This window comes from Felis catus, chromosome F2, assembly GCF_018350175.1.
Source record: "Felis catus isolate Fca126 chromosome F2, F.catus_Fca126_mat1.0, whole genome shotgun sequence".
NCBI classification, from domain to species: Eukaryota; Metazoa; Chordata; class Mammalia; order Carnivora; family Felidae; genus Felis; species Felis catus.
This window is the reverse complement of record NC_058385.1, coordinates 34,893,244-34,915,542: the sequence shown is the minus strand read 5'-3', so window position 1 is coordinate 34,915,542 and position 22,299 is coordinate 34,893,244. Positions and strand designations below refer to the sequence as shown.

At 35.5% G+C, this 22,299-nt stretch overlaps 1 protein-coding gene across 10 annotated transcripts in view; it reads right to left on the bottom strand.

The window, feature by feature from the left end:
• The window catches only part of CNBD1 (cyclic nucleotide binding domain containing 1), a 490,155-nt gene that overhangs the window by 199,118 nt on the left and 268,738 nt on the right, over positions 1-22,299 (bottom strand). For all 10 annotated transcript variants that reach the window (XM_045050105.1, XM_045050106.1, XM_045050103.1 and 7 more), the window contains exon 6: positions 9,863-10,053. In XM_045050105.1, coding sequence (XP_044906040.1) covers positions 9,863-10,053 — 191 coding nt within the window. The remainder of the gene's footprint in view (positions 1-9,862; positions 10,054-22,299) is intronic.

Below are 22,299 nucleotides of genomic sequence, written 5' to 3'. Positions count from 1 at the left end.
TACAGTAATCAAAACAGTATGCTATTGGCATAAAAGCAGAGAGATAGACCAATGGAACAGAATAAAAAACCCAAAAATAAATCCATTCATTACAGTTACTGATCTTCCATAAGAGTACCAAGAACATACAATAAGTAAAGGATGGTCACATCAATAAATGATGTTAGAAAAACAAGATATCCATCTAAAAACAAAAATCGTGGACTGTTCTCTCACACCATATACAAAAACCATCTCAAAATGGGTTAAAGTCTTAAACACAAGACCTGAAAGCATAAAACTCTTGGATGAAAACAGAACAGCTTCATGACATTGCTCTGGGAAATGATTTTTTGGACATGACACCAAAGCACAGGTAGCAAGAGCAAAAATAGAAAATTGAGACTGCATGAAACTAAAAAGCTTCTGCAAAAGAAACAATCAACAGAGTCAAAGGCAGCCTACAGAATAGGAGAAAATATTCACAAACCACATATCTGGATAAGGTTAATATATACCCAAAAATATATAAGAAACACAACTCAATAGGAAAGAAACACATAACTAAAACATGAGAAAATAACCTAAATATCATCTCTCAAAAGAAGACATACAAATGGCCAACAGAGGAAGATGATGGCATAGGAAGATGCTGGGCTCACCGCGTCCTGCGGATCACTTAGATTCCACCCACATCTGCCTAAATAACCCAGAAAATTGCCAGAAGGCTAGCAGAATGGATTCTCTGGAGCCAAGCATAGATGAGAGGTCCATGGAAGAGGGTAGGAAGGGCGGAGAGGCAGTGCACTCTACACGGACTGGTGGGAGGGAGCTGGGGTAGAGGGGTAGCCTGCTGGCAAAGCAGAGCCCCCCAGTTTGGCTTGCAAAAATGGAGGGGCCAGGCAGAGTGTGTTCTGACAGCAAGCGGGACTTAACATCTGGAAGACTATAAGTTAACAGATCTGCTCGGAGAGCAGGAGGGATGGAAGACAATGGGAGGGAGAGTTGTTGAGCCCTGGACAGATGACAGAGCTCAGCTTGGCGGGGAACAAAGGCGCTCACCAGCGCCATCTCCCTCGCCCATCCCCCAGCCAAAATCCCAAAGGGAACCAGTTCCTGCCAGGGAACTTGCTTGCACCGCGAAAACACCCAACTCTGTGCTTCTGCGGATCCATCCCTCCAGCGGGTCTGACTCCCTCCCTGTGCCACAGGGAGCCTCCTGAAGCAGATAACAGAAGGAAAACTGAGCTGAGCCTGCCCCTCCAGCCCCTGTGCAACTTTCCTACCCACCCCAGCTAATACGCCAGATCCCCAGCACCACAAGCCTGGCAGTGTGCAAGTAGCCCAGACGGGCCATGTCACACCACAGTGAATCCCGGCCCTAGGAGAGGGGAAGAGAAGGTACACACCAGTCTGACTGTGGCCCCAACGGTGGGCTGGGGGCAGACATCAGGTCTGACTGTGGCCCCGCCCACCAACACAAGTTATTCAAGACAGCACAGGAGAAGTGCCCCGCAGTTCTGCACCACTCCAGGGACGATCCAAAATGACGAGAGGAAAGAATTCCCCTCAAAAAAACCTCCAGGAAATAACGACAGCTAATGAACTGATCAAAAACGATTTAAACTGGGGCGCCTGTGTGGCGCAGTCGGTTAAGTGTCCGACTTCAGCCAGGTCACGATCTCGCAGTCCGTGAGTTCGAGCCCCGCGTCAGGCTCTGAGCTGATGGCTCAGAGCCTGGAGCCTATTTCCGATTCTGTGTTTCCCTCTCTCTCTGCCCCTCCCCCGTTCATGCTCTGTCTCTCTCTGTCCCAAAAATAAATAAACGTTGGAAAAAAAAAAAACGATTTAAACAATATAATAGAAAGTGAATTTAGAATAATAGTCATAAAATTAATCACTGGGCTTGAAAAGAGTATAAAGGACAGCAGAGAATCTCTTGCTACAGAGATCAAGGGACTAAGGAATAGTCACCAGGAGCTGAAAAACGCTATAAACGAGAGGCAAAATAAAATGGAAACGACGACGGCTCAGACTGAAGAGGCAGACGAGAGAATTGGTGAACTAGAAGATAAAATCATGGAAAAAGAGGAAGCTGAGAAAAAGATAAAAAAATCCAGGTGTATGAGGGGAAAATTAGAGAACTAAGTGATACACTAAAAAGAAATAATATACGCATAATTGGTATCCCAGAGGAGGAAGAGAGAGGGAAAGGTGCTGACGGTGTACTTGAAGAAATAATAGCTGAGAACTTCCTGATATAGGGAAGGAAATAGGCATTGAAATCCAAGAGGCACAGAGAACTCCCTTCAGATGTAACTTGAATCAATCTTCTGCATGACATATCATAGTGAAACTGGCAAAATACAAGGATACAGAGAAAATTCTGAAAGCAGCTTGGGATAAACATGCTCTAATATATAAAGGGAGACCTATAAGAATCATGACGGATCTCTCTACTGAAACTTGGCAGGTCAGAAAGGAATGGCAGGAAATCTTCAATGTGATGAACAGAAAAAATATGCAGCTGAGAATCATTTATCCAGCAAATCTGTCATATAGAATAGAAGGAGAGATAAAGGTCTTCCCAAACAAACAAAAACTAAAGAAATTCATCACCACTAAACCAGCCCTACAAGAGATCCTAAGGGGGATCCTGTGAGACAAACTACCAGACATCGCTACAAGCATGAAACCTACAGACATCACAATGACTCTACACCCATATCTTTCTATAATAACACCGAATGTAAATGGACTGAATGCACCAACCAAAAGACATAGGGCATCAGAATGGATAAAAAAACAAGACCCATCTATTTGCTGTCTACAAGAGACTCATTTTAGACCTGAGGACACTTTCAGGTTGAAAGTGAGGGGATGGAGAACTATTTATCATGCTACTGGAAGTCAAAAGAAAGCTGGAGTAGCCATACTTATCAGACAAACTAGACTTTAAGTTAAAGGCTGTAACAAGAGATAAAGAAGGGCATTATATAATAATTACAGGGTCTATCCATCAAGAAGAACTAACAATTATAAACTTCTATGCGCCAAATACGGGAGCCCCCAAATATATAAAACAATTACTCACAAACATAAGCAACCTTATTGACAAGAATGTGGTAATTGCAGGGGACTTTAATACCCCACTTACAACAATGAATAGATCATCTAGACACATGGTCAATAAAGAAACAAGGGCCCTGAATGATACATTGGGTCAGATGGACTTGACACACATATTTAGAACTCTGCATCCCAAAGCAACAGAATATACTTTCTTCTCGAGTGCACATGAAACGTTCTCCAAGATAGATCACATACTGGGTCACAAAACAGCCCTTCATAAGTATACAAGAATTGAGATCATACTATGCATACTTTCAGACCACAATGCAATGAAGCTTGAAATCAACCACAGGAAAAAGTCTGGAAAACCTCCAAAAGCATGGAGGTTAAAGAACACCCTACTAAAGAATGAGTGGGTCAACCAGGCAATTAGAGAAGAAATTAAAAAATATATGGAAACAAACGAAAATGAAAATACAACAATCCAAACGCTTTGGGACGCAGCGAAGGCAGTCCTGAGAGGAAAATACATTGCAATCCAGGCCTATCTCAAGAAACAAGAAAAATCCGGGGCGCCTGGGTGGCGCAGTCAGTTGAGCGTCCAACTTCAGCCAGGTCACGATCTCGCGGTCTGTGAGTTCGAGCCCCGCGTCAGGCTCTGGGCTGATGGCTCAGAGCCTGGAGCCTGCTTCCGATTCTGTGTCTCCCTCTCTCTCTGCCCCTCCCCCATTCATGCTCTCTCTCTCTCTGTCCCAAAAATAAATAAAAGTTGAAAAAAAAATTAAAAAAAAAAAAGAAACAAGAAAAAATCCCCAATACAAAATCTAACAGCACACCTAAAGGAAATAGAAACAGAACAGCAAAGACAGCCTTAACCCAGAAGAAGAAGAGAAATAATAAAGATCAGAGCAGAAGTAAACAATACAGAATCTAAAAAAAACTGTAGAGGGGCGCCTGGGTGGCGCAGTCGGTTAAGCGTCCGACTTCAGCCAGGTCACGATCTCGCGGTCTGTGAGTTCGAGCCCCGCGTCAGGCTCTGGGCTGATGGCTCAGAACCTGGAGACTGTTTCCGATTCTGTGTCTCCCTCTCTCTCTGCCCCTCCCCCGTTCATGCTCTGTCTCTCTCTGTCCCAAAAATAAATAAACGTTGAAAAAAAAATTTAAAAAAACTGTAGAGCAGATCAATGAAACCAGGAGTTGACTTTCTGAAAAAATAAACAAGATTGACAAACCTCTAGACAGGCTTCTCAAAAAGAAAAGGGAGATGATCCAAATAGATAAAACCATGAATGAAATGGAATTATTGCAACCAATCCCTCAGAGATACAAACAATTATCAGGGTATACTATGAAAAATTATATGCCAACAAACTGGACAACCTGGAAGAAATGGACAAATTCCTGAACACCCACACACTTCCAAAACTCAATCAGGAGGAAATAGAAAGCTTGAAAAGACCCATAACCAGTGGAGAAATTGAATCAGTCATCAAAAATCTCCCAACAAATAAGAGTCCAGGACCAGATGGCTTCCCAGGGGAGTTCTACCAGACGTTTAAAGCAGAGATGATACCTATCCTTCTCAAGCTATTCCAAAAAAATGAAAGGGAAGGAAAACTTCCAGACTCATTCTATGAATGCAGTATTACTTTGATTCCTAAACCAGACAGAGACCCAGTAAAAAAAGAGAACTACAGGCCAATATCCCTGATGAATATGGATGCAAAAATTCTCAATAAGATACTAGCAAATAGAATTCAACAGCTTATAAAAAGAATTATTCACCATGATCAAGTGGGATTCATTCTTGGGATGCAGGGCTGGTTCAACATTCACAAATCAATCAACGTGATACATCACATTAATGAAAGAAAAGATAAGAACCATATGATCCTGTCAGTCGATGCAGAAAAAGCATTTGACAAAATTCAGCATCCTTTCTTAATAAAAACCCTCAAGAAAGTCGGGATAGAAGGAACATAGTTAAACATCATAAAAGCCATTTATGAAAAGCCCACAGCTAACATCATCCTCAATGGGGAAAAACTGAGAGCTTTCCCCCTGAGATCATGAACACAACAGGGATGTCCACTCTCACCGCTGTTGTTTAACATAATTTTGGAAATTCTAGCATCAGCAGACAACAAAAGGAAATCAAAGGCATCAAAATTGGCAAAGATGAAGTTAAGCTTTCACTTTTTGCAGATGACACGATATTATACATGGAAAATCCAATAGACTTCACCAAAAGTCTGCTAGAACTGATACATGAGTTCAGCAAAGTTGCAGGATACAAAATCAATGTACAGAAATCAGTTGCATTCTTATACACTAATAATGAAGCAACAGAAAGACAAATAAAGAAATGGATCCCATTCACAATTGCACCAAGAAGCATAAAATACCTAGGGATAAATCTAACCAAAGATGTAAAAGATCTGTATGCTGAAAACTATAGAAAGCTAATGAAGGAAATTGAAGAAGATACAAAGAAATGGAAAAACATTCTGTGCTCATGGGTTGGAAAAATAAATATTGTCAAAATGTCAATACTACCCAATGCTATCTACACATTGAATGCAATCCCAATCAAAATTGCACCAGCATTCTTCTTGAAGCTAGAACAAGCAATCCTAAAATTCATATGGAAACACAAAAGGCCCCGAATAGCCAAAGTAATTTTGAAGAAGACCAAAGCAGGAGGCATCACAATCCCAGACTTTAGCCTCTACTACAAAGCTGTAATCATCAAGACAGCATGGTATTGGCACAAAAACAGACACATAGACCAATGGAATAAAATAGAAACCCCAGAACTAGACCCACAATAGTATAGTATGGCCAACTCATCTTTGACAAAGCAGGAAAGAATATCCAATGGAAAAAAGACAGTCTCTTTAACAAATGGTGCTGGGAGAACTGGACAGCAACATGCAGAAGATTGAAACTAGATCACTTTCTCACACCATTCACAAAAATAAACTCAAAATGGGTAAAGGACCTGAATGTGAGACAGGAAACCATCAAAACACTAGAGGAGAAAGCAGGAAAAGACCTCTCTGACCTTAGCTGCAGCAATTTCTTACTGGACACATCCCCAAAGGCAAGGGAATTAAAAGCAAAAATGAACTGTTGGGACCTCATGAAGATAAAAAGCTTCTGCACAGCAAAGGAAACAATCAAGAAAACTAAAAGGGAAACAACGAAATGGGAAAAGATATTTGCAAATGACATATCGGACAAAGGGCTAGTATCCAAAATCTATAAAGAGCTCACCAAACTCCACACCCGAAAAACAAATAATCCAGTGAAGAAATGGGCAGAAAACATGAATAGACACTTCTCTAAAGAAGACATCTAGATGGCCAACAGGCACATGAAAAGATGCTCAACGTCGCTCCTCATCAGGTAAATACAAATCAAAACCACACTCAATCACCTCACACCAGTCAGAGTGGCCAGAATGAACAAATCAGGAGACTATAGATGCTGGCGAGGATGTGGAGAAACGGGAGCCCTCTTGCACTGTTGGTGGGAATGCAAACTGGTGTAGCCACTCTGGAAAACAGTGTGGAGGTTCCTCAAAAAATTAAAAATAGATCTACCCTATGACCCAGTAATAGCACTGTTAGGAATTTACCCAAGGGATACAGGAGTACTGATGCGTAGGGGCACTTGTACCCCAATGTTTATAGCAGCACTTTCAACAATAGCCAAATTGTGTAAAAAGCCTAAATGTCCATCAACTGATGAATGGATAAAGAAATTGTGGTTTATATACACAATGGAGTACTATGTGGCAATGAGAAAGAACGAAATATGGCCCTTTGTAGCAACGTGGATGGAACTGGAGAGTGTGATGTTATGTGAAATAAGCCATACAGAGAAAGACAGGTACCATATGTTTTCACTCTTATGTGGATCCTGAGAAACTTAACAGAAATCCATGGGGGAGGGGAAGAAAAAAAAAGAGGTAGAGTGGGAGAGAGCCAAAGCATAAGAGACTCTTAAAAAATGAGAACAAACTGAGGGTTGATGGGAGGGTGGGACGGTATGTGATGGGCATTGAAGAGGGCATCTTTTGGGATGAGCACTGAGTGTTGTATGGAAACCAATTTGACAATAAATTTCATATGTTAAGAATAAATGGCCAACAGATATAGGAAAAAGTGTTCAATATCACTAATTATCAGGAAAATGCAAATTTAAACCACAATGAGTTATCATTTCACACTTGTTAGAATGGCTATCATCAAAAAGCCAAAGGTAAGTGTTGGGAAAGATGTGGAGGAAAGAGAATCTTTGTATACTCTAGAAATGTAAATTAGTACAACCATTGCTGAACACAATATAGAGTTTCCCCAAAAAGTTTAAAATAGAACTACCATACAATCCATTAATCTCATTTCTGTGTAGACAACTAAAGAAATGACACTCTCTCAAAGAAATATCTGCATTCCCATGTTCATTGCATCATTATTCACAATAGCCAAGATATGGAAACAATTTAATGTCTATCCATGGATGAATGGCTAAAGAAAGTGTCAATTGTTACAACATGGATGAACCTGAAGGACACTGTGTTAAGTGAAATAAGCCAGACATAGAAAAACAAATATTTTATGATCTCACTTACATGTGTAATCTAAAATAGTCAAACTCGGTCGCCTGGGTTGCTCAATAGGTTAAGCATCTGACTTTGGCTAAGGTCATGATTTTACTGTTCATGAATTTGAGCCCTGCATTAGTCTCTGTGGTGACAGCTCACAGCCTGGAGCCTGCTTTGGATTCTGTGTTTCCCTCTCTCTCTGCTCCTCCCCCACTCATGTTCTGTCTCTCTCTCTCTCTCTCTCCCACGTTCAAAAATAAATAAACATTTAAAAAAATAAAAAGTAAATAAAATAGTCAAACTCATAAAAGCAAAGAATAAAATGTTTGTTATTAGGGACTGCGGGGTAGAGGAAATGAAGACATATTGCTCAAAGACTACACAGTTTCAGTTATGCAAGATGAGTAAATCCTAGAGATATAATGTACAGCAGGGGACTAAAGTTAGCAATACTGTACTGTATACCTGAAATTTGATAAGAGGGTAGATATTAAGTGCTCTCACCACAAAAATATAACTATGTGAGATGATGAATATGGTAATTAGCTTGATTGTGGTGATAATTTTACCTTATTTACATTTGAGATATACACCTTAAATACACACCATTTTTACTTTTTAATGACAACTCAACTAAACTGGAGAAAAACACACTTCATCCCAAGCAGAATGACAGATTAGTACTACTTTCACAGACCTAATGCAGAATTCAGAAGTGGTGGTCCCATCACATTCCCATTTATTCATGAGTTTTGCCCTCACCAAATGAACAAACAAATATGTCCTGGAAGAGTAGAGTTGACTACATTAAAGTGGACCAAGAAGTAGCTCTACTTATAGCTACTGTGCCAAGTATGGTATTTTTTCCCTCAAGTATAATGAAATGGCATCAGGTACCTGGTATGTGGCCATTGAGTGACAAATGTATTTTTTTTCATCTCTATCAAGAAAGATCAGGGGCACCTGGGTGGCTCAGTCAGTTAAATGTCAACTTCATCTCAGGTCATGATCTCACAGTTCATGGGTCCGAGCCCCACATCAGGCTCTGTGTTGACAGCTCAGAGCCTGGAACCTGTTTTGGATCCTGTGTCTCCCTCTCTCTCTGTCCCTTCCCACCACCCCCTCCCAAAAATAAATAAAGATTAAAAAAAAAGGAAAGATCAGAAACATTACCTGTTCCTGTGTGATCAGCAACAATATACTTTTATATTCTTGTCTCATTTTTTATCTTCATCTTTCTTTCATAGTTTATCCATACTCATTCTTCTTGAACCTGAGAATGTCCTAGGTTTTCCTGACTTCAATCCGTAGTGCTGAATAATTTGGCTTTAATTGGTTTCATCGTTTTGTTTTGTTTTGTTTTTTCTATCCTGAACATCTTGACTATTATAAATCTAAAACTGGCTTTTTTTAAGCTACAATTCTAGTCAAACTACATTTGATACCCACAGAGAGTATCCAGAGATCCAAAAAATACTGAACTTTAATTTTTTGGCTAGCTGATAGTCTTGATAATACATATAAACACAAGATTTTCTTCAAGCAAGACCTTGTAATGGAATCACCTTGACCTTAACGTTGCTCTTAAGATAAATAGGATAAGCATACATTCTTAACTTGATTAAAAAGAACTTTTATGATTTGTCTTCTGTATTCTTCTCCTCAAATTACCTGTTCCCCCTCCCTTATATCAAACTACCCTCTTCCTCATTCAGTGATCCAATCACATTGGCCATCCTAGTTGTCCTGGTTATCAAATATACTATATAATCCCTGCCAGTGGGTGGTATGTTGTTGAAGGCATCCCTCATTAAAATTTCTTAAACAAATTTCAAGTTCAATATTAATAGTTTAATTTTCTTTTTTTTTTATTTTAGATATATGTAGAGAGATTACAAGCAGGGCAGGGAGTGGTGGGCAAAGGGAGAGAGAGAAGTTCAAGCAGGCTCCATGCTGAGCCAGATCCCATGACCCTGGGATCGTGACCTGAGCCAAAGCCAAGAGTCGGACACTCAACCAACCGAGCCACCCAGGTGCCCCAGGATAATTTTCATTTTTAAAAGATATAAAGATTTTTAAAAGATTTTTTATATTTAATACTTAAGAACTCACTCAAGATATCTAGATTTACATATCAGAGATCAAATTTTACAATAATGATACTTTGGTTGCTTATGGAAAAAGGAAATATTCATTTCTTACCATTGGATCACATGAAGGTGTGTGCATCTCAACAAGTATGTTTTTGAAGTCTTCGTTGGAAACAAATCCTTGGAAACTCTGAGGTATGAAAGAGGATGTTGACTCATTTTCATCAATCAGATCTTTATATGCCTTTGTTTGAGGTCGAGCTGAACCTTTCAGTATTATATAAAATCCATCATTTCCAACCACTGAAACAAAACAAAACCAAAAAAGATATACTGTTGACTTTATTTCCCAGGTTCTTTGGTATAGACATGAACACATCATATTACACTTGCATTGCTTTTAGTAGATTTCTTCTATTCAATGAGGACTCTAACATAGCACTTAGATATTCACAAATAATTTACTCAAATAAAAAAGAATAGCAAAGACATGTTTCCACATCCTGAGAATTTTTTTCTGACAATTACAATAATCAATCCTCATGGAACTGATAGATTCTGGAAAAAGAACCTTGAAAGCATATTACAGTTAATGGATTTAAGACATTTTGAGAAAAATAGGATCAGAAAACACCTTGAACTCTTTAAAATGTTACCTCCTCCTCAAAAATGCCATTTTGCTTATTTTATATAAGTAAGAATATATATCTATTATTAATTTTCTTTTCTTTGGACATGATGATGATTGTTCATAGAAGCTAGTTTGGAGATGCAGATCATTAATAGGAGGAAGAGTTTTTTTCCAGTATTTCTCACACTTCACAATTTAACTCTCCACAATCGCTCCTCTAATTCCAGTTTCTAAAGTTTAACTATGTTCCTGTGTAAGTTTGGTTGGTTTATTCAGTTGTGAGCATTTTGGATACAACTTAAATCCATTCTAGTTCTTCTGAAACCTGACTTTTTGAAGAAACAGGACCTGGGAACCAGATGATGTCATTTTCCAAATGTTTACATTACTTTTTAGGATTGGAGCAAATTATTCAAGTGCTGTGAAAAGAGATTTTTCTTAAATTTTTCTTATTATTTTGCTACAAATAGAAACTTTACAAATTGATTTTTAGGGGCAATTTTTTTTTTAATGTCTAAGAGATGCCAACTGCTTGCCTTTTCTGCTTTTTTCTAAATAAGTGCTTTATTAGTGGGGCTTTCTTGGTTACCATCTGTATACAATGACGACAGGATAGTGATTTTCAGTCTTCTTTAAAGCAAGGGTTGTTTTGCCTGAATACTTGAGCTTAAAATAGATGTCTTTCTGGATAGCACAATATCACTTGTCACTAAACATCTAATCCATGTGGTGAAAGCATTGCAGACACATTGCTTTTAAATAGCTATCAGGTGAGCTGTATGGAACTACATTGTAGAAAGTACACTGTAAAGGGAAAGATAATAAAATGTTGTAAGAGTGGTAATGATTTTGATCAGTTACATAGGGGGAAAGGCAGTTGGGTAAAGCTGTTTTCCAATAAATACATTTGTATTTTGTTTTTGTATAGACTTAACTGGCAATTCTTAGCATAGAATAAAAATTGTAGAAAGAGGTACATTTTATGAATAATTTTGTTCCAAAGGCTGCTAATTGCCTACCCAATATTAATATGCTCCTTTTTCTTTACCACCAAACCACAATTTATTGAGTGCTACATACACGTTTAAAAATTACGTTTTGCAGATATTCTTATACGCGTTGCCCTGTGACATGATTCTAATTAATAAAACACTGGGAGAATTTTTGCTTTCCAAACGTGCATGCTACTTCTTCTTCCCAGATACCTAGAACAAAGTTATGATGTTGGAGCTGGAGAAGCATCTTGCAACTAAAAGGAAAAGGCAAGGAGAATCTCAGGAAGTTCACCTTTAAATATGTCTTGTGACTTCGTTATTATGTAACCTAAATAAATCCTAAACGTTTGTAAACTAGTGTCCTTTAGTTCTCTATTACTCACAGCTGAAAACAGTTTCTGTGAATATTGTACTTTCACTTAACTCTAACCATAAAATATGTTTATTTTACTGATGAATGTAACTCTTCTGTTTCCCTGAAGAAAACCTTCCTTTTCCTTCAGGCTTTGGCCCAGTGACAGTGAATTTGACTAATTAATCTCTACTTACAATGCATTAGTTTTCACAATTACATTTTTTAAATATCTGTAATATTAAGGAGCCCCTTAAGGAGTTAAACTAATTAGAGGGGGAGTAGACTTTGAGATTCATGGAAAATATTTTAGTCAGAAAAGATTTCATCAGTCCTCAAATTATACTCACCAAAAGAATAAGTCAAATTGCTCTATTTTGGAAGGTGCTAACTCCACTTATATATAAAGATGACAGTTGCATTTGAAATGGCAAAGAGAGGACTATGTTTTACATAGATACCATGCTTTTATTAGTAGTAATAGGTAGATACCATTTTAAATGATTCATTATATATTGATGATTCCTTCTTTCCAAATAAAGTACTACAAATGTACCAAGTGCTAGTCTAGGAGGCAAGGGGAGGGCCTAAGATTTGATCCTAGTGTTGCATTCATTCTGAATCTGGGAGAGTCACATGTTCTTCAACTTCCAGTTCAAACCCTGTCATGCCAAATCGATTTATCTACATGTGTCAAAATTTTCTGTATTGTACATAATAAATTTTTATGTGGCAGTTACCATTGATTGAGTTTAAATAAACTATAAATTTCAAAACTGATATAAATAACTAAATTTTACCAATGAGAAGATTATTTAAAAAATTTTTGGCCAACATGAATTAATAAACTTTTAGAGATACAGATGAAAAAGACTTAATTATAATATTTGAATTAGTGAATAATACTTAAAATCTCATATTAAACAATATTAATTTGGAAATACTTCACTTAATATAAAGTGCATAAACTATTTTATTTAAACATGTTACATAAATCTATGCCCTTAGTTTCCTCATAACCACTTGAATCATTTCTTCATTCATCTAAAACAGTTCTCAGAAAAATTATCTTTACTACAATTGGTTTGGGATACAGTATATTTTGTATCTTTATGTAATTAAACTCTTGGAAATATTTCCCCAAGCTACAAGTACTATAATTATTTTCCTGACATTGACAAGTGTTTTTTAGCTGTTTAAACTTCATAAAATAATTGTTCAATTTACTGCTAAAAATATTTTTTCCAAAATTAAAAAAATACAGAAAAAGTACAAGGAAAAAATAAGAATCTCCAATACTTATAAAAACCAGAATTTTTATAAGTGCATTTATTTTGAAACAGCGCGAGAGAGGTGCCTGGGTAGCTCAGTCAGTTAAGCATGTGACTTCAGCTCAGGTAATGATATCATGGCTCCTGAGTTCAAGCCCCACTTTGGGTTCTGCACTGACAGTTCAGAGCTGGCTTCAGATTCTCTGTCTCCTTCTATCTGTCTTTCTCCCCTGCTTACATGTTCTCTCTCTCAAAAATAAATAAATAAACATTTTTTAAAAAGAGAGAGAAAATGCCAGCATTCAAACATACTTTAGGAAATTTATATTAAAAAAAGAAACAGAGAAAGAGAGAAAGATGAGGGGTGGAGTAAGAGACAGAGAGAGACAGAGAAATCAGAATAATTTAAATTAAAGACTGAAAAAATCAAAAATTGACATGGATGTGAAGTAAATGGAATTCTCATACATTGTTGGTGGAAGTGTAAAGTTGTACAATTGCTTTGTAAAAATGTCTGGCAGTTTCTAATGCAATGAAACATACATCTAACCTATGTTTCAGTAATTCAGCTCTACATGTTTACTCAGAGGAAACAAAAGTAGATGTCCAAAAAAGGACTCGTACAAGAATGTTACTAGCAGCATTAGCATAATGGATAAAAGAAGTAAAAGCTGGAAACAGCTTAGGTATCCAACCAGAAGAAAATATATAAAAAAAATCTCTGGTATATACATGCAATGGAATACTACTCAGCCATAAAAAATGAATGAACAATTGATTCATGTGACATGAATGAATATCAAAAATATTATGTTGATTGAAAGAAGGCTTTCATAAAAGAGTACATATCATTTGATTTTGTTAGAGTTCTAAAAGTTTCACACAAGATAGATTTATACTGAAAGAAAGAAAAAGAAAGGAAGGAAGGAAGGAAGGGAGGGAGGGAGGAAGGAAGGGAGGGAGGGAGGAAGGAAGGAAGGTAGGTAAGAAAGACAGAAAAGAGCAGTTGCCTCTGGTGGGTGGGCCAGAGATTGGCAAGAAATATGGGAAGAACTTTCTGAGGGAATGGTAAAGTTCTATGTCTTGATAGAGGTTTGTATTAGAGTAATTGTCAAAACTCATCAAGTGATACACTTAAGGTATGTATGTATATATATATATATATATATATGTATATATATATATATATATTTTATATGTATATATATATATATATATGCACATCATTATATGTAAATTTTACCTTAAAAAAATAAAGGACTGGAAAGAAATATTGAATTCCAAGTAAACACTGATGTGTTTATAAGTGAAATGTCATTCTATGGTATGTTAATAGAATGGATATTATGCAGATGTAGAGTGGGGGAAAACTGTAGGAAAAAATGTGCAATTACAAGATGATAAACATTTTTTATTACTTTCTTTGTCCACTGTTCTGAACATATTACATATATTAATGCTTTTTATCCTCTTAGCGATCCTATGAGTCAGGTATTAGGATTGCTCCAACATCACAACTGTGGAAACAGAAGTCACTGAGCTACTAAAAATCCAGCCTACCTCAAAGAGCCAGTAGTGGTAGAGTCAGTATTTAAACACAACAAATACTATGCCAACCTAAGTCAGCATCAGCACCTTCTCCCTGCCTGCTGCCCTGCTCTCTCTCTGTCTCAGTATATGTTTTATAGAACTATGGTTTCAATTGTGGTAAAGTAAGACAACATGTGTGACCTACACAGATGTCATGTTTCATTGTAAGTAAAAAAGGCATATTTTAAAGTAATATATACTAGTTTAAAATGTTAACAAATAAAAGTCAATATATGTATACCTATAAGTACATATCTATGGTATAAACACTATATAACAAAAACAAATCTAGAAAGAGATTTGGTAGTACACTAATATTATAACTAATTGTTCACAAGAAAATGGAGAGTAATTTAAATAGAGATCATGGAAAAGGACACTGTTAATTATTGAGCAAAATAATAGTGCTTGATTAGGATTGCAACTATACCTGTCCTTAGATTTTCTCCATATGGTTAATATTCTTAGATCTTAATAGTGGGTTGACTGGCTATTCCAAAAAAAAGGGCTTGTTAAAAAACAACCTTTCTATCTAGAGTTCCAAAATCTGGAAACATAGCTCTTTCTGTTATCCAAACACACTAAACTTGTCACAAAGAGCAAGTATCATATATTGAGCATCAAATATTTGCCATGCCTATGCTAGGTGCTTTAACGAATTTTTTTAATAATCCAAATGTCATACATCATAGTACATTTTTCAGATGAAGAAATTAAGGCTCAGAATCATTAAGTAAATTCATAAAAATCACAAATCATTTTAACTTCTGTAGGCTTTAAAATATATTCCAACATCTGAAGGATACACACAACACACACAAACCCACAAAAACACATACATTTACATATATAGGAGTATTGTGCATGTATGCAGTATATTATATGTATAGTTATGCAGTATGACATTGTGTATAAGTACACATATTAAATAAAATGTATGCATATGTGTATATATAAAAATATAATTATAGGAAATATATAGAGACATATACACAGAAGTTACTTTCATTGATTTCATAAAAAAATCTCAGGATTAAACTACTTACTGCTTTGTTACAAAGTTAAGTCAGAAGTTGAGCCTCAATTATTTCCTGAAATTAATGTAACTAATTTTACTTTTCCTTATTTATTAATCTGCCAAAATTAGTTTGGTAAAGATTAAAAATAAAAGAATTTAAAAGAACTTTCAGAAATATATGCAGAGTCAGATAAACTTTGAGGTGACTTCTTCATACAAAAATTTTGGGAGAAAAAAAATCCTCAAACAAAAAATAACATAAATTGAATTAAAAATGAATCAAAAAAGTATGGACTATAACACAATTAACAGAAAATTCTCAGAATTCATGTAACATCTGAAATTGATCCTCTAATATATAGAAAAATGTTGTAAACACAATAAAAAAAGTTTAGAGAAAAAATTACAATAGAGTTAAGCTTTCAAAGAACAATCAGAATATTAATTAAAAATCACAAAGTGGTGGGGCACTTGGGTGGCTCAGTCGGTTGAGCATCTGACTTCGGCTCAGGTCATGATCTCAATGGTTTCATGGGCTTGAGCCCCATATCAGGCTCTTGCTGATGGCTTAGAACCTGGAACCTGCTTCAGATTCTGTCTCCTTCTCTCTCTGCCCCTCCCCTACTCACACTCTGTCTCTGTTTCTGTTTCTCTCAAAAATAAAGAAACATTAAAATTTTTTTAACAAAAAAATAAATAAATCACAAAGTGGTGTTAAACTTATGAATTGTGACAAAAATATATTTATTAATAATGTAAGATAAATATAAGCATTTGAAATTCCTAAGCAATGAGAAGGAACATATAAGATAGGTTTCTTATTCAAATTTTCTAAATACACAAAATTATTTTATATAAATTTTTGAAAAACAAAATACTCCAAGCATCTAAGAAAAATTTGACTGTAAGAATTAACACAATATAGATTAAAATGGCATTAAATCTTGATTCTCAGACTTTGCAAAAGTAAAAGAATTCAATAAAATCAAGTTGGTTAAGAATCAATTTCTGGGGTGCTTGGGTGACTCAGTCTGAGTTGGTTTCAGCTAAGGTCACCATCTCATGGTTTGTGAGATTAAGCCCCAAGTACAGAGCCTGATTGGGATTCTCTCTCTCCCTCTCTCTCTGCCCCCTAACCCCCACTCACTCTCATGTGCTCTTTATCTCTCAAAAATAAATAAAAATCTTTAAACCTTAAAAAAAAGAATAAGTTTCCTAAAATTATTTACCTAGTCAACCTTCATGACATGAAAAGGGACAAAAGAATTTTTATATGGACTTGAAAAAATTTCCTAGTGGAGGACCTCATATTTAAAAATATCTTTTAACCACACTTGAATTAGGTGAACAAAAGGCATTCAAAAGGAATTGAGAATACTAATAAGGGAAAGTTTACTCATTTTGTAGCGACTTTTCAAAAGTTTGAATGCCACATATAAAGTTTGATTAAAGCAAACATGTTTGTGATTTCAGGGCTAAGGATCTCCCCCTCACTGGTTCAACTAAAATCAACCATTCTAAAGGGATTTACATGTTTCAAAGAGGTATAGTTGGATGAATAAAGTCATGTTGTCACCCGGCTAATTCTTACTTGGCCTATAAAATTGAGTTGAAGTGTTATCTATATACCAGGGAAGGTTTTCCTGATTAATGCCCCTCCTCTGTGATCTTTCTTCACAGAATTTCTGTCATGACACTCTGCATGTTCCATATCACCAATAGATTCTAGCCTTTTGGAGAAGGATCTCTGACATTTTTTTGTGTCCCTCCAGCCCATAGCACATTGCCTAGATTATTTTAGACATTTAGCAAATACTTGAATGAGTGAAAGCTTAATTAATGATCCTTATTATATTTCTCTCCAAAGAATCTAATAAAACCTTTGGGGACTAACTCATTTTTTTTCCTTAGAATTCTGCGTTTGGGAAATAAAATAACTCTCCTTGATTGCCTCTTTTTTTCTCAGCCCATTAGATGGGAGTTTAGGAAAATTTCAGAAAGTTATGTGAAGTTTAAGCCAGGTGGTTTAATTCATGGTATCCTCATTATAAGTTCTAAGTGGTCCCAGAGATAACATAACAAAGGCAATGAATAACCTTTTCACAACTTTTACTATATTAAGGTATCTTTGGACATGAAATTTTTCTCTTTGGGGCAATTTTTCCACCCATAAGGTGCCAGGAGAAGTTATTTCAAGCACATGTCTCATAACCTTTTTTTAAATATTGCTATAACTTATGGAAGATGATCTATAAGTAAAACTGGATATTTAGTTTAAGATTAAAAAAAACTCAAATAAATATAGAGCTAACTAGAAGGGGTGAAAAGAAATTTATTTCATTTTATTTTGGGCAAAGACCCTCCATTGGAATAGTATCAATACTGACATTCCAGTCAAGTATTTGTAGAGATTTCATAAAAGGAGAATTTATGTTTATAAATTATTGGTGATTGTTTTTAGTAACCTTAAAACTTATTATTTCTTAATATTTTTACTTAGTTCTCACAAAAAAGGACTAAGAAAATTCCATATTTTGAATTGCTTGTTCATATCTATAACATATATGTTAAGACCAAGGCCTCTGATTTTTTTCAGTAAAATATTTCATTCATTTATTTAGACTCTACCTTGTTATCTAAAAGGAATTATAAGTAAGCTTATAAAAATGTATACAATATTGTTTTAAAAATCAGTGAAGAAATAGAATGAAGGAAAATTGAGTAAGAAAAAAACAGATAGAGGCAGGAATAAATTAAATTACAAAACAAACTCTGTAAAAACCTATACATTTGCAAGTAGATAATGGACCATTTTTTTCCATTTTCCTTACTTAAAAAAAATTTTAATATAATCAGTTATCTGATTTAGCAACCACAAGAGATTTTTTTTAATGACTTGACTGGAAGTCTCAAAACCACTGAATATATTTCTCCCAAGAGTTCTCCAAAAAGCAAGCAATGTTGCAAACACATCTATATTTTTCATAAAACACATTATTTAAAATATCTTGTACCAGGGTATAACAGACTATTTCTAAGGACTTAAAAATCATTTCTATATGGGAAGATCAAAAGGATGGCATCTGGGTATATGACTATAGGATTCACTGGTATAATCCAAAGGTAAGTGTTACTTTATCTGAAAGAATGAGTGAGTGACATCTATTTTCAGACAATCAATGAACAAAAATTATTGTGAATCAGTGCTGTGTATTAAAGATTGCATTGGTTGGAAATTACCTGCACTACTGATAATTGCATATATTAACTTATCAAATATTTATTGAGTGGTTATTTTGTCCAAGCACTGAAGGTTAGGCCATAGTTCAGATTATGAACATAAGTGTGTTAGAGTCAACTCCTGTTGGGTGAGGTGAGAAGAAAAAATAGCTTTAGAAAGCTGAAGAATTTGAGGTTAAGTCATGCCTGAAGAAAGTGTTATAGTATCTATTCCTAGAAGTTTGCAGGTGGTAAATTAAGAATATTTTTACCTCTAAAGATAAACAGAAGCACCTACAGCACACAAAAAATGTGTTTTTCCTGACCTCAAATTACATAAAGTAGTTATCAAAAGCTTTCTGGTCTATTAAAACAAAGAAAAAAAATCTCAGTAAAGATTTTAAAAATATATATCTACTCTTAAGAAATATAACTTTCAGGAGGATTCTCCACTATTTTCTGGATTAAGATATACCCCTGGATAACAAGATGAAGTTTTGGTTCATGGTTGTTAATAAAAGCCAGTTAATCTTGAAAAAAAATCCATATAAATAATAAGTTGAGCTTTAGAAATAATGGCTTAACCAAAGCCATTATTTCTAAAAATAATTAAATATCATGAAGATTTGTACATAGGGACTCAAAATATTTTTTTTGGAAAATTTCACTGTTATTCCTAATATTAAGCTATACCACATTTTAATACTAAATGTGTAAATTTTAGTAAATTTTTAAAGTTAGTGAGAAAAACTTTGTGGATACAAAACTGACTGATGATTTGACTAATTTCCTCTACAAAATACAAAATTTGGGGCCAATACATCATTTAAATAACTTTTATTATTTTACATGTTCTAACTTCTGACTTATGATAACTAAACACCATTATCTTCCCTAAGATCACATTTTTCAATGTTCTATCTTGTTTTAAAATAAACAGTTCTATATATTTTCCTTTACCACTAAAAAACCATCTTAACCCTCTTATTAGTGTCACTTTTACAAAGTGTCACACTGTACTCTGAACATTTAAAAGATGAAATTTACATTAAACACTAAATCCAGGTGGACATATCACATCAAGAACCATTCTTCTGTTGGTAGATAAGAGCATCACCATGCAGAGCTCTTCTCACACTAGAAAGGATCATAAAAGCAACATTGCTTTTTATGATCCATTATGTGAGCAAAGACATTCTAGATTATGCATAAAAGAAGTGTATCAGTTACTGTTACATATTGCTCCATGAACTTTTTGATGATATGCATTTAAAAACACTGTTTCTTGATATTGTAGATGTGCAGGAATTTAATTACCTAACGAATTATTTTATTTTATTTTATTTTATTTTATTTTATTTTATTTTATTTTATTTTATGATTTTATTTTATTTTATTTTATGTTTTATTTTTGCTTGAAGAGGCAGGAAAAGGCAAAAGAAAACAAAAGGTTGGCTTCAGATTCAAAGGCCCTGGTTTAACCCTTCACTAGAGTTGAACTAGTAAGGCTGAATTTCAGTCTTCAAACATAAGAAAGGGACAGTCCTACAAAGCTAAGATACATCTATCAAATGATTAAAAGTAGTTAAGGAGTATACACATCATGAAACATTGTTACTCTAACATAAGATATTTTTTAAAAAGCTAATAGGAAGAAGTTTCTTTCTCCTATGGTAGTATTCCCCAGGTATGCTGCATAGAGCTGCTTCCTGAGGGGGGTAAGGAAAACACTGAGGTAACTTGTTTCAGCAATCATTGAGTGTCTATGTAGTGTCCTTCCGGAAACATGCAATGCATGCTGGCATATTGAAGTCTTTGAACTTCCACAAATCTGTTTCCTCAGAAAACTAATTTCTGTTGGTTTGTTTGTTCTTTATATATTTAATGTTAAACATTTATTAAAGTTTATTCACCTCAACTTTCAGGGATCTCCAGGTGCTGGCATATATTAATGTATTAATGGTCTCCAATGGTTTCTGACTGCTTCAAGAAAAGTACTTTAAATTTTTTTTTCAACGTTTATTTATTTTTGGGACAGAGAGAGACAGAGCATGAACGGGGGAGGGGCAGAGAGAGAGGGAGACACAGAATCGGAAACAGGCTCCAGGCTCTGAGCCATCAGCCCAGAGCCGACGCGGGGCTCGAACTCCCGGACCGCGAGATCGTGACCTGGCTGAAGTCGGACGCTTAACCGACTGCGCCACCCAGGCGCCCCAAGAAAAGCACTTTAAACAGTAGCTTATACAACGAATATTCAGCCATAGAAAGAATGAAGTACATGATACAATGTGGATGAACCACAAAAACATGTGAAGTGAAAGAAGGCAGACATGAAAGGTCACATATTGTATGATTCTATTCATATGCATTTTCCAAAATAGGTAAATCCATTGAGATAAAAAACAGGCCAGTGGTTACCAGGGGCTAAGAAAAGGAGAATGGAAAATAACTGCTGTTGTGTTTTGGGTTTCATTTTGGGTTGGTGAAAATATCTTGGAATGAGATAGTAGTGATGGTTCCACAACATTTTGAATGTTCTAAATGCCACTGAATGTACCCTTTAAAGTGATTAATCAGGGGCGCCTGGGTGGCTCAGTTGGTTAAGCGTCCCACTTTGGCTCAGGTCATGATCTCACAGTCCCATGAGTTTGAGCCCCGCCCCGCGTCGGGCTCTGTGCTGACAGCTCAGAGCCTGGAGCCTGCTTCACATTCTGTGTCTCCCTCTCTCTCTGCCCCTTCCCTGCTCATGCTGTGTCTCTGTCTCAAAAATAAATAAACATTGAAAAATTTTTAAAAATTAATAAAGTGATTAATCATTAATATTATGTGAATTTTACCTCAAGTTTTAAAAAGACTTTATTGAGATAAAATTCAAATTCCATGAAACTCACTCTTTTTAAATGTATAATTCAGTGGGTTTTTTTTCTTTCCTTTTTGTTGTTTTTGTATATTCAAAGAGGCATACAGTCAGCATCACACCCTAATGTTAGAATATTTTCATCATCCTCAAAAGAAACTCATGCCTCATGCCCCATTCCCCAAGTTTCTGTCAACTACTAATTCTTGTCTCAAATGAATTTTCCTATTCCAGACATTTCGTATCAGTGAAATTATAAATACCTATTGTTTTTAACTAGCTTCTTTCATTTAGCAAAATGTTTTTAAGATCCATCCAGATAGTGGCATGTATCAGTACTTCATTCCTTTGTATTGCCAAATACAAATAGAATCCTCATTCTATTATGAGGATATAGCATATTTAAAAAAAATCCATTTATCTTTTGATGGAAATTTGGGCTGTTTCCATTTTGAGGCTATTGTGAATAAATCTACTATGAACATTTGTGTACAAGCTTCAAATAAGTGTATGTTTTCATAATATCTGGTATATCTAAGAGCAGAATTGCTGGATCAAATGATCACTTTCTGTTTAACATTTGAAGAGCTGTCAGAATGTTTTCCAAAGTGGCTTC